The sequence below is a fragment of the Juglans microcarpa x Juglans regia genome, chromosome 2D, assembly GCF_004785595.1.
Source record: "Juglans microcarpa x Juglans regia isolate MS1-56 chromosome 2D, Jm3101_v1.0, whole genome shotgun sequence".
NCBI classification, from domain to species: domain Eukaryota; kingdom Viridiplantae; phylum Streptophyta; class Magnoliopsida; order Fagales; family Juglandaceae; genus Juglans; species Juglans microcarpa x Juglans regia.
In genome coordinates this window covers 20258280-20271556 of record NC_054596.1, presented here as the reverse complement: position 1 = coordinate 20271556, position 13277 = coordinate 20258280, and the positions used below count along the sequence as shown (strand labels likewise).

The window sequence follows — 13277 nt, the reverse complement described above, 5'->3', positions numbered from 1 at the left end:
GTGAATAAAAAATTAAAAAAAAAATTGATGGTTTAAAAAATTAAAACTTTATGTAGGAATATATCAGCATACTAAAAATAGAAAAGATAAGACTTTCCTATTGAATACGCGCCAACAGAGCGCGTCTCATGCATTTCACTCTTCTCACGCGACAACTTTCGGCCCGGTTTGTATTCGCAAGTCATCTCAATTTATTTCAACTCATCTCAACTCATCTCATTACTATTTATCAATTTTAACTCACAAATTTCACTACTATTCACAATCTATCTCATTACTATTCACAACCCATCTCCACTCATCTTAACTCATTTTTGAATCCAAATAATACTAATCTTTTTCAACTTATCTCAATTCATTATTATAATTTTTTTAAATTTTAACATAAAATATAATAAATAATTTAAATTTTTTTAAATTTTAAAATGATAATAATATTAAAAAATAATATTATAACAATATTTTATATTTTCTATTTAACTTAATTTAGTTCAATATCCAAACGTAACCTTAACAATAGTTTTACAAAACAAACGAGTTTTTTTATAATTATTTTAATCTCAATTTATCTGATTGTTATAATATTTTTTTTATTTTTATATAAAATAAAATAAATAATTAAAGTTTTTTAAATTTTAAAATAAAAAAAATTAAAAAAATATTCTAATTAACTTTCAATTTTTATTACAAACTCATCTAACAACAAACGAGACAGAGATGCGACCATACACGCACACACACTGTTTCCAACGTTAATAGACAAAGACACAGAAATATAGATAAAAGCGAGGAAACGACCAAAATACAAAGGCAAGATAGGAGTTTCTCAGAGTTTCACAGAAAACCTTTTTCCCTTCTTTTCTGTTTTCCAGCTCTATCCAAAGTCTTGCGTTCTCCAGATTGAAATTGAAAAACAATTTGTATGTGTTTTTTTTTTTTTTTTTGTGTAATGTACTGTTTGCTTACGAAGCCCACCTAGTTGCACTTGCTTTATTCACTTGATCTTAACTCTTGCTTAATTCCCATTAAAAGCTCTTCACAATTTTTTTTGTTGTTTGTTAAAAATTCTCGCCTTTTGTCTTTCTCAGTTGCTTGATATGCTATAGCTCTCTTCAGCATTTTCCAAAATCCCTGCTTCTTTGTAAGTTTTCTGCGTTTTAAGTTTTAGATTCTGTCAGATTTTTTAATTGTATGTTTATATGACGTACACGTGTGTGGTTTTCTTTGTGTATGTGTTAAGTGTTTGTGTTAAATTATGGGTGTCGTTTGTTTTTAGTTTGTGGGTGATTTGGATTGCATGACAGTTATAAGGTCAGTGACCGTGAGTTCAATTTTGCTTTTCGTTCGGTTTCCAGATTGGAGGATGTCTTTTTCGAATGGTTCTGTGGGAAAGGAAAGAATTGAGTAACAAGGTTGAGAGTGGGATCAATGGGTGGGAAGAGATCTGCTATGAAGTCCGAAGATTTTAAGATTTATGCACTGGTTTTGGCGTGGCTCTTGTGGATCTGTGCGGCTCCTGTTTCGCATGGAGAGACTAATCCAAGTGACGGTGAGGTTTTCTCGAGTTTGTTTTCTTGTTATGCTTCAGCATTATGATTCGTTTGTCGGCTTGGTTGTGATAAGATGTGGGAAAGTGAACGGGAATTGAAGATAAATAGTATATTAATGCCGGAGTTTGCCACACTTCTTTTTATTTTTTATTTTTATTTAATTTTTTTTTTGTTTTATTCCTACTAAACTAATTAGTTCTACTCATTATCCCTACATCACATACTTGCTAAAGGAAAATAAAAATAAAAAGATAAAAAATGGTATGTGGTGTAGGGATGATGACTAAAATTTTTCATTAGTGCCGACCTCGAGTTTTGTGAATGTAAAGGTTCGCCAATAGTTTGGCCAAATAGCTCAGTTTAGCACAACTGGGTCAAGGTTTTGTGTTTTCCGGAGTCTCAATAATTGATAGTATGATTCAGAATTTAACTTTACTTATTTATTTCCCGGATTTTAATGGCAACCAAACAAAACCCTTTACTTTATGCAATTTTTCTGTGAGTTCTCTGGAGATGATCGACATTGCTGAAAAACTTTCAGCAGGAAATCTTTCTTTGCATTGTATCAGCAATAGTAATGCTCAAGCGTTTGTCAGTTGTGGTATTGCCAATCCTTCATTGGCATTGGGACTTTTACGGTGGGGAGCTGTCCATATCTGTAACACAGCCTCACCAAAAGGGAGAAAAAAAGAAACAGAACAAAACAAAACAAATCAGAAAAGAAAATGAAAAAAAAATGATGAAGAGGAAGTGTCTGCCCCCATGATTTGTGTTTTTCCTTCAGTTTTTCTTTTTAGAGACATTTGTTTCTGCTAAATATGTCTGTGAATGTGAACTAACGTTATTATGTTTTAATTCCGTTGAAGCAGTGGCTGCAATTAATAACCTATATGTTGCACTGGGCTCCCCTGTTCTGCCTGGTTGGGTTACTACTGGTGGAGACCCATGCGGCGAAGCATGGCAAGGCGTGGTGTGTAACAATACAGACATAATAAGAATGTATGGTTACCCTTTTTCTTGACAATGTAAATCCATTGATGTTTCTGAAAATGGCTACCTGTCAGCTCTCATGTGGATATGTGGGTTTACAGTGTTCTTAATGGCGCTAATTTGGGAGGAGAACTAGGTGATAACTTAGGACTGTTTGTTTCTATCAAAGCAATGTGAGTATTATGATCTCTGTCTCCAAATCCCACCTGCACACACCTTTATGCGATTATGGTATTTATGGTCCGGAATACATGCCAGACTTAATAATATCTTTCTTCCAATTTATATCTTCTTTCACCATCATTAGAGTCCCTTGCCATGTCTTGTTTTAGGTGATAACTACCAGAGTGGCCACACTATGCTTGTGGTGGTGTGGTTACCAGCAAAAAGAGGTAACAGAGGGACAACATAAGGGATTGGGATAGATATGCAGGTCCTTTATGGGAAGTAGAAAAATTGCTTCAATTTTTGAAATCTGTCAGATATAGTCTAGTGATTTTTCCATAGAGAAATAGTGCTTGTAAAACATGCCTTTCACCTATAAATGCGAATCTTAGCATGCCACCTGTAGTTCTTATTTCTCATTCTTCATTGAATTGTTCTAATACCTTGATGCCTGGTTTTGAATTTTCCGTCAGTTTCAATTAACAAGCTGACTGATTTATTGTCTATGCATGGACTTTTAGATGTAAGACCATATGGAAGACCAAGGCCCCCTTAAAAGCTTCTTTCTTTGTATGGACAACTTTATTAGGAAAGATTCTCACCTTAGATAACCTAAGGAAATGTCAAATCATTGTGTTGGATTGGTGTTATATGTGTAAGAAAAGTGGGGAGTCCATGGATCACCTATTATTGCATTATGATGTAGCCATGAGCTTGTGGAATGATATCTTTGCTAGAGTGGGGCTCCATTGGGTAATGCCACGAAGGGTAGTTGATTTACTGCCCAGATGGAGAGGCATCTAAGGTAACTCTCGAATAGTAGCTATGTGGAAGATGGTTTCGCTTTGTTTATGGTGGTGCATATGGATGGAGAGGAATGGTCGGAGTTTTGAGAATCATGAACGGGCAATGGAAAAGCTTAGAACATTTTTTCTTATTACTTTATTCCATTGGTCGATTGTAATAGACTTTAATGTGGGATGAACGTACATGAGTTTCTTGTAACTTTAGACACTCATGCATAGGTGTTGCTCTTGTATATGTTCCGTGTATTTGGCTATGCCTTTTTTTCAATAAAGCTCCTATTACTGATAAAAAAAAAAGGGTGGGACAAGTCAGATTCAAATATATAGATGCATATCATATGGGAGGTTTTGGATATTAAGTCATCATCTTTGTTGAGATTCAAATATATAGATGCATATCATATGGGATGTTTTTGGATATTAAGTCATCATCTTTGTCATCAATAAACTTTGCGGGATGGTGTCATTAATTTTTGTTCCATTGTGTTTTTGGCAGAGATCTAAGCAACAACCACATTGGGGGTAGTATTCCGTCCATGTTGCCAGTTACCATGCAAAACTTGTATGTATATTATTCTTTATCAAAATTACAAAGATCATATTATGTCTATATAACATTTTGCTGTGAAACTTGGATGCATATAATGTTTTGCATTTCTCAGTAAAAGATATAATATTTGTCACCCTTGGCAGTTTCCTTTCGGCTAACCAGTTTACTGGAAGCATCCCAAGTTCTTTATCCTCTTTAACTCTGCTGAAAGACATGTAATCTTTTCCCTCATCAAATTTTTTTGTTTTACTGGTTCCTACTAGGAGCTGTCCCAATTTTCATCTAATTTCTCATAAGCCTATTTGTTTTTGCCTTTCAGGTCTCTTAATGACAATCATTTATCTGGAGAAATACCAGATGCCTTTCAATATCTGACAGGGTTGATCAATCTGTAGGTTCTCATTTTCTATTTGGCAAACTCTTAATGTCCAGATTAATTTTTATAGCTACTTATAGTTGATGGGGCCACCATCTGCAGAGATTTGTCCAGCAACAATTTGAGTGGGGAACTCCCTCCTTCTCTAGAAAGCTTGTCTTCTTTGACAACCCTGTGAGTATTTTTCATTGTAAGGTTGTTTAGATGTCCTTGATATATCTCTATATGGTGCTAACTTTGTAGTTGCCAGACACTTGCAGAACAATCTGCTTTCTGGGACCCTTGATGTCTTACGAGATCTGCCTCTGAAAGATTTGTACTGTTCTCCGCCTTGTTTTAATTTTCAGAATAAATATTATTCTCTAATGTGCAAAGAGTTTTCATAAGTTTGTAGGATAATGCTGCCTTATGATGGTTCATTGGCTTATAGTTCTTCTTTATTCCTTGTGACAATTTTTCCTGTCAATTAGCAGGAATATTGAGAATAACCAGTTTTTTGGGACAATACCTGAGAAGTTGCGAAACATCCCAAATTTCAGGTGGGAACCCCAAGCCCTGAAATCTTATTGGATGTGACTTGCGACTATTTGTTTTGCATGGCTTTCCATGCAGCAAGTCTGCAATGCCAATCTGTCAAGTATTCATTCGGAGTAATTTTCAGGACCATGAATGTTTTAATTAATATATAGATACCTTCACTATAGAATTGTATTTCCTTGTAGTTTATTATGTCTGGTTTCAATGATTGAATTCTTCAATAAGTTGTTGACGACAAAAGTGGAAGCAGCATTCCACATAGTTTAGACCTGTAGTTTGCGGCTTTGCACACCTATTTACTGATATTTGATAATTTCTTTGCAGAGATCAGGGAAATCCATTCAATACTACAACTACTGCAGTACCACCATCTACATCCCCATTAAAACCTCCACCAGCAGGTCTGGCACCACCTTTTTTTAATGGAACACCTTCTGAACGCACACCTGCGAAACAAGCTGATGGACCATCTGCAAAAGACGAATCAAACTCTGGAAAAACAAAAAAAGTTTTAACCACAAAACAAGTGGTTGGAATATCAATTGCAGGGGTGTTTTTACTTGTAATTCTGGCATTGGGACTTGCACTACTTGCTCCACTATTTAGCAGACGAAGGGAAGAGGTGGATGGACTTTCTCGGCGGCATCAAATAGGTGCATATGAAGGCGACAGACAAGATCTAAGGGACAATGGATCCTTATTTCAACCAAAGATTGAGAAAGGTTAAAGTATTACTATTAGTTTGTCAATCAATTTACTGCAAGTCATATGGTGCCCTATCATGTTGTTCATTTCATTCAAATTTTTTAAATAAATGACTGATTTGAACAGTTCCAAAGGGGGCAGTTCTGAGGCCAAAAGAGGATTATCAGACAGAGACTAGAAGAGGAGTGATTGCAAAACCACAGGATGAGAATGAGAGAAACGAGCAGAGAATGGGCACAATACCAAAGAGGGACGACCATGAGATAGACATGAGTGTATTTGACAAACATTTAATGCCCCCTCCCCCTCCGCCACCCCCACCACCACCACCTCCTCCTCCACCTGTTGAGAAGGTCATTGTAGAGCCAAAATTGCCTGCTGAAGTAACTGCAGTGAAGCCTCCCTCCAGAACTCTATTACTCCCAACTTATGCAAAGTCTTTCACGATTGCATCCCTCCAGCAATATACAAACAGCTTTTCTCAAGAAAATCTTATAGGAGGAGGCATGTTGGGGACTGTATATAGAGCACAGCTTCCTGACGGGAAGGTAATATTCATAACCATCGTCTAATTAATTTATGGCAATTACTCATCAAAAAATTAATTTATGGAAATTGTTTGGTAGACTAGACTATCTTGGGCTCTCATTACCTTGAGCATTTTTGTGCTGGGTCCCCCGCCCCCCCCCCCCCCCCCCCCCCCCCCCCCCCCCCCCCCCCCCCCCCCCCCCCCGGCGGGCGGCGCTCACTAAACTTTAAACAAAAAATATGGCTGAGATTTATTAGAATGTAAAAGGTATAGGAAGAATGAGAGCATTAAAAAATCATTTGATTCATTCCATTTACCATCTCATCAGTTGCTCTTTTGGTGATTTTCGTTGCTTGTTTAGGTCACAGTATAAAATAGTTTGATGATCTTAGTTGCCTCTGGCATTGAAGTTGCATGACAATACAAGGGGTTTGTTTCTTGGTTACTTGATGCTTTTACGGGTCTTTTTTCATGATATTTCCTTCCATAATAATAAAATATTTCATTTTTTTTTAGATATCAGTTTATTGTAATATTTACATTCTATACCTAACAAATATGCTCATGTCTTTACAAGTTTGTATAAAAAAAAAAAAAAAAAAATGCGCAGAGATGGTCAAGTCCCTTATATTAGGATTGCAACATGTTGAGCTACCTACGCTGTCAATCTTATATTACAAATGTGACACTGCAGCTTCTCTTTGTAGGTGTCTATGCATATTGGATTTAAATACATACATTTGATCTTTCTGGATGTTTTTTATAGCTACTTGCGGTCAAGAAATTGGACAAGAGAGCTTCCAGTCAGCAGAAGGATGATGAATTTCTTGAACTGATCAACAATATTGATAGAATCCGACATGCAAATGTTGTTGGTCTTATTGGTTACTGTGTAGAGCATGGCCAAAGGCTTCTGATCTATGAGTATTGCAGTAATGGGACACTGCAGGATGCACTGCACTCAGATGATGAACTTAAAAAGAAACTTTCATGGAATAGACGCATTCGGATGGCACTTGGAGCAGCAAGAGCTTTAGAGTAAGTCAAGCAACAATTGAGATGGAAATTTGTGGTCCAACTTGTTAACTTGGCAGCTAATAATGGGTTCAAGCATATAACTTCAAATTGTGGTTAGATGTAACAGAATTTTGCAGTGTCTGTCTTCAAGTGAATGGGGGGTGTTCTGGTAGTGCCAAACACAATACTATCAACTGTGAGGTGACTTGAGAAATTAACATTAATTACTCATGTAGCAGGTGCAAAGTTATAGCTCACTTTTGTTGAATGTTGCAAAAAAAATATATTGAGTTAATAGCAAATATAAAATAATGAGTAATGCTACAGACCACACTACCATCGCACTATGTAAAATATGGCACTTTTATCACCCTTGGATGATCCTTTATTTTTTTAAAGAAGAGATATAAAGGTTGACGGGCAATGTCAACTCATGGGGTGAAAGTGAGATGGGAGTGTGGTTTATAGAATTTTCCTAAAATAATAAATCAATATGAAGGGGATCATAAAGGACAAGAACCCGTTTCAGGTGGGTGATCCACATCTATTTAAGAGGTCATAAACTTTGTTCATCACTTGGGTAGAAGTGTTATGATCAAGTGTGTTGCGATATATTGATTTTAAATCTACTGATTGCTACGCAAAATAAATTTTATTGGTGCTGTACTTGGATCTTCAGATAGATTGATTTATAAGTTAGTCTGCATACAAACTGAAATAGAGATGAGGGGAAGAGTTATCCTTGTTTCTGTTCTGGCATGATTTGTGAATATTTTAAAAGAAGCATGCACTGTTTTTAGTACTTATTTGTTTTCTTGTGTGGAAGGTATTTGCATGAGGTATGCCAGCCTCCCGTCATACACAGAAATTTTAAGTCGTGCAATGTCCTCCTTGATGACGATTATTTGGTGTATATCTCTGATTGTGGTCTGGCTTCATTGATAGCATCAGGCTCTGTTAGTCAGGTAAGTCATACTCCTAATATATTGCAGTAACTGAAGTTTTGAAGTTGTGGGGACCTTATTTTCGGATTCATTCTTGGAGTGAAGCTCAATTAGTGGATTATCGTCATCATTGCTGCCACTACAACTGTCTAAACTAAATTTACTTTCAGCTGTCAGGAAGTCTGCTAACAACTTATGGTTATGGAGCTCCAGAATTTGAGTCAGGAACTTATACCGAGAAGAGTGATGTTTACAGTTTTGGAGTGGTTATGTTAGAACTTTTAACTGGTCGGACGTCCTTTGACAGGTAGAACCAAGATTTTGTTTCAAAGGCTTGCACGTGTTTTCTTTTTTGCAGCCATTTTTTATTTTCCTACACTTTTTGGACAGGTCACGGACTCGTGGGGAACAATTTCTGGTGAGATGGGCGATCCCCCAGCTTCATGACATTGATGCACTATCGAGAATGGTTGATCCTACTCTTAATGGTCAATACCCAGCCAAATCCCTATCACACTTTGCAGACATTATTGCGCGGTGTGTTCAGGTGAGCATTGTCATTGTTGACTTCTAAAATGTTGATTAGGACCTGTTACAAGTATTCTCCCTGCGGGTTACCACTGGATACCGAGCATCCGTTGTGGGTTACACTCAGGTCAAGGAAAAGTGCTTCAAAATCTCAAACAGAAAAAGCTTGGAGCACCAAACTTCTAATATATATGACCAATTTTCTCTATTAAATTGATTTTGCTTTCCTATCCAACTGATTTCCTAACTTCAAGCATTTTTTGCAGTCTGAGCCAGAATTCAGACCACCAATGTCTGAAGTTGTCCAAGACTTACTAGTCATGATCAGAAGGGAGCCAAACGGCAGTTAAGATCAAATGGAGACTGACTTACATTAGGAAATGAAATGGTGATGAAGGTGCAGAAAATTAATCTGCCTGGTAATCCAAGAAGATAATCTGTTCTGAACAAGCTGCGGGTGAATGTCCACACCAAGACACTCGCACGCCCGAAACTCTTACCAAAGAAGAGTCTTCCTGTCAGCCTTGGAACTTACTGGTGGTGACGGTCCTCGATCCTTATGGTCCTCCGATCATTCTATTGTTTATTAACTAGTACTAGAACGTGTGCACCGCATAAATGTGCTAACCAATTTGTTTCATAGTTCTTGATAAACATTTTTTTTCCATTCTGCATCCTTGTGAGTCGTGACCATGGCTATGAACCCTTCTGATTGATGTGAATTCATCTATTTTTGTTACTGATATACATATTTAGAAATTCTGCAAGACATAATCTTAGAAGATATAATTGGTGAACCATGGAATAACATCATTGTAAAATAACAGTCTGCATCTCAGATTATGAACTCTGAGGAAAATAGCTTGTGTGCCATTGTTAATGTAATTAAATTAGGATTGGCAAAGCATAAACATGAACTACATGGAGTTGGGGCCATCTTGCTTGGCTCATGCTGCTGGAGTTGGGGCCTCAAATAAATTTGCCAAGAAAAATCAAAATTTCTTGGTTTAATTTTGGTTTCAAGGCCTCATTTTCAACATTTTATAGAGGAAAATTATTGCAGTAGTCTCTGTGATTTAGATCATTGTCAACTCGATCTCTATAGTTGAATTTTTAATGCAGAATCCTCGTCTTCTTTCTGTGATCTAGATCATTTGCTCAATTTTTATTACGAATTACAGTGTTTCATCTGTTAGCAAATCAAAATTTCAGTACCAGTTGTGTCCATTTTTTTAATGGAATCAGTATAAAATATCAATTATAGCCCAACAAAACAAAAATTATACAAAACTAAAACTAATTAAAAGAAAAAAAATGGTTAAGTAATTAGTCATTGGGTCTTAAACCATTATCTTTTTACTCTGATTTTCAGTTTTATTATTTTGATCAAAGTGGCATCCATAAAATTCGATGTCTTAAAATTTTAAAATAAAAAATAAAAAATGATTATTTGAAAAGTTTTAAATGCTTTTTTTTTTTTTGAAAATGAACTTCTTCATTATAAGAATCATCAAATGTAATCAACAATACAAGAGGGAATGCTGCCTACATCAATAGAGGATGTAGAAGACAAAAGAGCATTCTTGGCAAGTACATGAGCTGCCTTATTACCCTCTCTTCGAATGTGTAAGACTGACCATGAGTCATAAACAATTGACTGACCATGAGTCATAAACAGTTAACTGACCCTTAATATTATCAATGATCATACTAGCTGCAAACTAGTTCTCTACTTTGCCGTTAATAGCTTGAGTAACCAGGAGTGAATCCACTTCTAGTATTATTCTTTTAAGACCCAGGTGAGAACCAAAACAAGCAGCTTCCATAGCTCCAACAGATTCAGCTAGAAAAGGATCAGGATAGAGTGATATGAATTGTCTTGATGTTGCCAACACCAACCCATTCCAATCTCTTGCAATCAGACCAATACCAATTTTGCATCTAGACTTGTCAATTGCTGCATCCCAATTAATTTTAAAAACCTGAGAAGGTGGGGGTAACCAAGTTGAGGGCATCTGATATTGCTGTCGAGTCTTGACTAAATCCTGTAAATGCAGATCCAACAAGTCCTTCAGGATAGACTTTGCCATGCTCAGCTACTGAATTTGGCCCCTTGAATTCTTTTTGGAACACATAAGCATTCCTTCTCAACCAAATGCGCTTGCTAATCACTGCTAACTCTTCCACATGCTCCTGGGCGCCAACTGAATCCAGTTCAAGAAACAGATCCCTGAGGGAGTAAAAAATGGATGAGCTTTTTTGAATTTATCTTGAACATTGATGCCAGACATCTTGTGCAGTAGGGCATGTCCATAAGGCATGTATGACTGTTTCTTCTTCTTGTAAGCAGATAGGGCAATAAGGTTTCTCAAGAGCTTTCTTCTTGTGCAGATAAAGGTTGGTGGGTAAAGCCTCATTGCAAGCGCTCCATAGAAAAATTTTGTCAGCAGGAGGAACTTTCAATTTCCATAGTTTTGACCATAACTGATTGTGTTGAGAGCTACTCGAAGCCTGTCCTTTATCCATATCTGTTAATTCCTTATGCAAATGGTATGCACTTTTGATTGAAAAAGTGCCTTGAGAAGTCCCATTCCAAATAAGCTTATCTTCACAGTTAGAGTAGCTTATGGGGATTTGTTTGATAAGCTCTGCCTCTTCCTGAGAGAAACACTCCTCCACCACTTGAGTCTTCCATTGCCTTGAGTTATAATCAATGAGTTCACTAACTGTAGCCTCATAATTCACCCCTCTCACAACACCTTGAAATCTGAAAGAATGTGGCCTAGGGATCCATCTGTCCTGCAATATATTTATGTTGGGCCATTTCCCACCCTCCATCTAGTGCATTTCTCCACTAGCTGTCTGGCTGCCATTATACTTCTCCATATGAATGAAGGTTTACTCCCACCTTGGCCTTCAAGAAAAAGCCATTTGGAAAATATTTGGCCTTTAAAACCTTGGAAGCCAGAGCTTGAGGGTATTGCAACAACAACCTCCACCCTTGCTTTGCTAACATTGCAAGGTTGAAGCTGTGCAAATCTCGAAAACCCAGTCCCCCAAGCTTCTTTGCCTTTCCCATGGAATTCCAAGAGATCCAGTGAATCTTTTCCTCCGTCTCAATCTGACCTCACCAGTAATTCCTCAACAACTTATTAATTTCTTTTAAAAGGGCCCAAGGAAGTTTAAAGGTTGCCATGCTGTAAGTAGGTATTGATTGGACAATTGATTTGATGAAAATCTCCTTCCCTGCTTGCGAAAGCATTTTAACTTCATGATTGCTCAGTTTTTGCTTGATTCTGTCCAAAATGAGATGGAAAGATTGAGTTCTTGATCTCCCCATTAGAGCTGGAAGGCCTAAATATTTCTCATATGACTGGCTAGACCTCACACCTGCTATTCTCAGAATTAAATCCTTGTTCGCATGAGACGTGTTCCTGTTGAAATGAATTGAAGTTTTCTCTTTATTGAGGCACTGACCAGAGGCATTTTCATATAAAGAGAGTACAAATAGTAGCCTACTCCATTCAAGAGAATTTGCTTAGCAAAACAAGAGGTTGTCATCTGCAAATAGCAGATGGTTTATGTGAATCCTTCCCTAGCAATAGGAACACCTGATATGGCCCTTGAATTTTTAGCATGATTAAGTAAGGAGCTGAGAACTTCTGCACAGAGAATAAATAGGTAGGGAGACAAAGGGTCTCCTTGCCTAATTCCTCTAGTTGGCTTGAAATAGTCTTGAGGGGATCCATTCAATAAAATTGAATAGGATACAATTTCCACACATTGCATCACTAGATGTATCCAATCCTTAGCAAATCCTATCTTTTTCATCACTTCTTTTAAGAACTTCCATTCAATCCTGTCATAAGCTTTGCTCATGTCGAGTTTTAAGGCCATGTACCCCTCTTTTCCAGTCATTCTATTATTCATTGTGTGCAAGGCCTCGAATGCTACAATAATATTGTTTGAAATAAGCCTGCCTGGGACAAAAGTTGATTGTGTAGCAGAAATGATCTCTGGAAGTATAAGCTTCAGTCTATTTGCTATTGCCTTTGAGACAATTTTATACATGACATTATAAAGATTGATGGGGCGAAAATCAAAAACTTTTGAAGGAATATCTATCTTTGGAATCAAAGCAATATTAGTAGCATTAATAGCATCAACATTGCCATTTGAGTTAAGAATAAACAGAACAGCTTCACATACCTCATTTTCCACTAAGCTCCAATGATTTTGATAGAAAGTAGGGGGAAACCCATCTGGTCCACGTGAACTGAGAGGGTTCATGCTAAAAACAGCCTCTTTCACCTCTTACTTAGTGAACTCTCTCAGAAATACTTCATTCATCTCATCAGTAACTTTTCTCTCTAAATGAAGCAAGGATTCAAAAATGCCCTCAAGATTGGAAGTTGTAAACAAGTTCTGAAAAAAATGTTGGAATTTTGCACTAACTTCTTCAGGACTCTTTGTTATGGACCCAGCCTCATCTGCTACTGTTTTTATTGTATTCTTTTTTCTCCTCTGTGAAGCACACTGGTGGAAAAATGTAGTATCTCTATCCCCCTCTTGGAGCCATC

At 36.9% G+C, this 13277-nt stretch overlaps 1 protein-coding gene across 7 annotated transcripts; it reads left to right on the top strand.

The window, feature by feature from the left end:
- Window positions 1–726: 726 nt before the first annotated feature.
- LOC121250246 (protein STRUBBELIG-RECEPTOR FAMILY 3-like) lies at window positions 727–9211 on the top strand. 7 transcript variants are annotated; one of them, XM_041149295.1, is made up of 18 exons: window positions 778–920; window positions 1089–1141; window positions 1356–1549; window positions 2420–2549; window positions 2642–2713; window positions 4008–4073; window positions 4205–4276; window positions 4381–4452; window positions 4540–4611; window positions 4688–4753; window positions 4911–4976; window positions 5299–5696; window positions 5806–6227; window positions 6975–7246; window positions 8052–8190; window positions 8340–8476; window positions 8560–8716; window positions 8964–9211. In XM_041149295.1, the coding sequence occupies exons 3-18, from the start codon at window positions 1429–1431 to the stop codon at window positions 9045–9047; spliced, it is 2346 nt and encodes a 781-aa protein (XP_041005229.1). In that variant the 5' UTR covers window positions 778–920; window positions 1089–1141; window positions 1356–1428; the 3' UTR covers window positions 9048–9211. The 7 variants fall into 7 exon arrangements, with proteins under 7 accessions (XP_041005227.1, XP_041005229.1, XP_041005226.1 ...); XM_041149292.1 differs by having other exon boundaries at window positions 4908–4976; XM_041149293.1 differs by lacking the exon at window positions 1089–1141 and having other exon boundaries at window positions 727–815; window positions 4908–4976.
- Window positions 9212–13277: the final 4066 nt, after the last annotated feature.

What these genes read in the sequence shown, in the direction of transcription:
- LOC121250246 (XM_041149293.1), top strand. Translation starts at nt 1,429, where the DNA reads ATGGGTGGGAAGAGATCTGCTATGAAGTCCGAAGATTTTAAGATTTAT. An exon ending in CCAGTTACCATGCAAAACTT is followed by an intron (nt 4,074 to 4,204) that starts GTATGTATATTA and finishes CACCCTTGGCAG; the next exon opens with TTTCCTTTCGGCTAACCAGT. An exon ending in CTGACAGGGTTGATCAATCT is followed by an intron (nt 4,453 to 4,539) that starts GTAGGTTCTCAT and finishes CACCATCTGCAG; the next exon opens with AGATTTGTCCAGCAACAATT.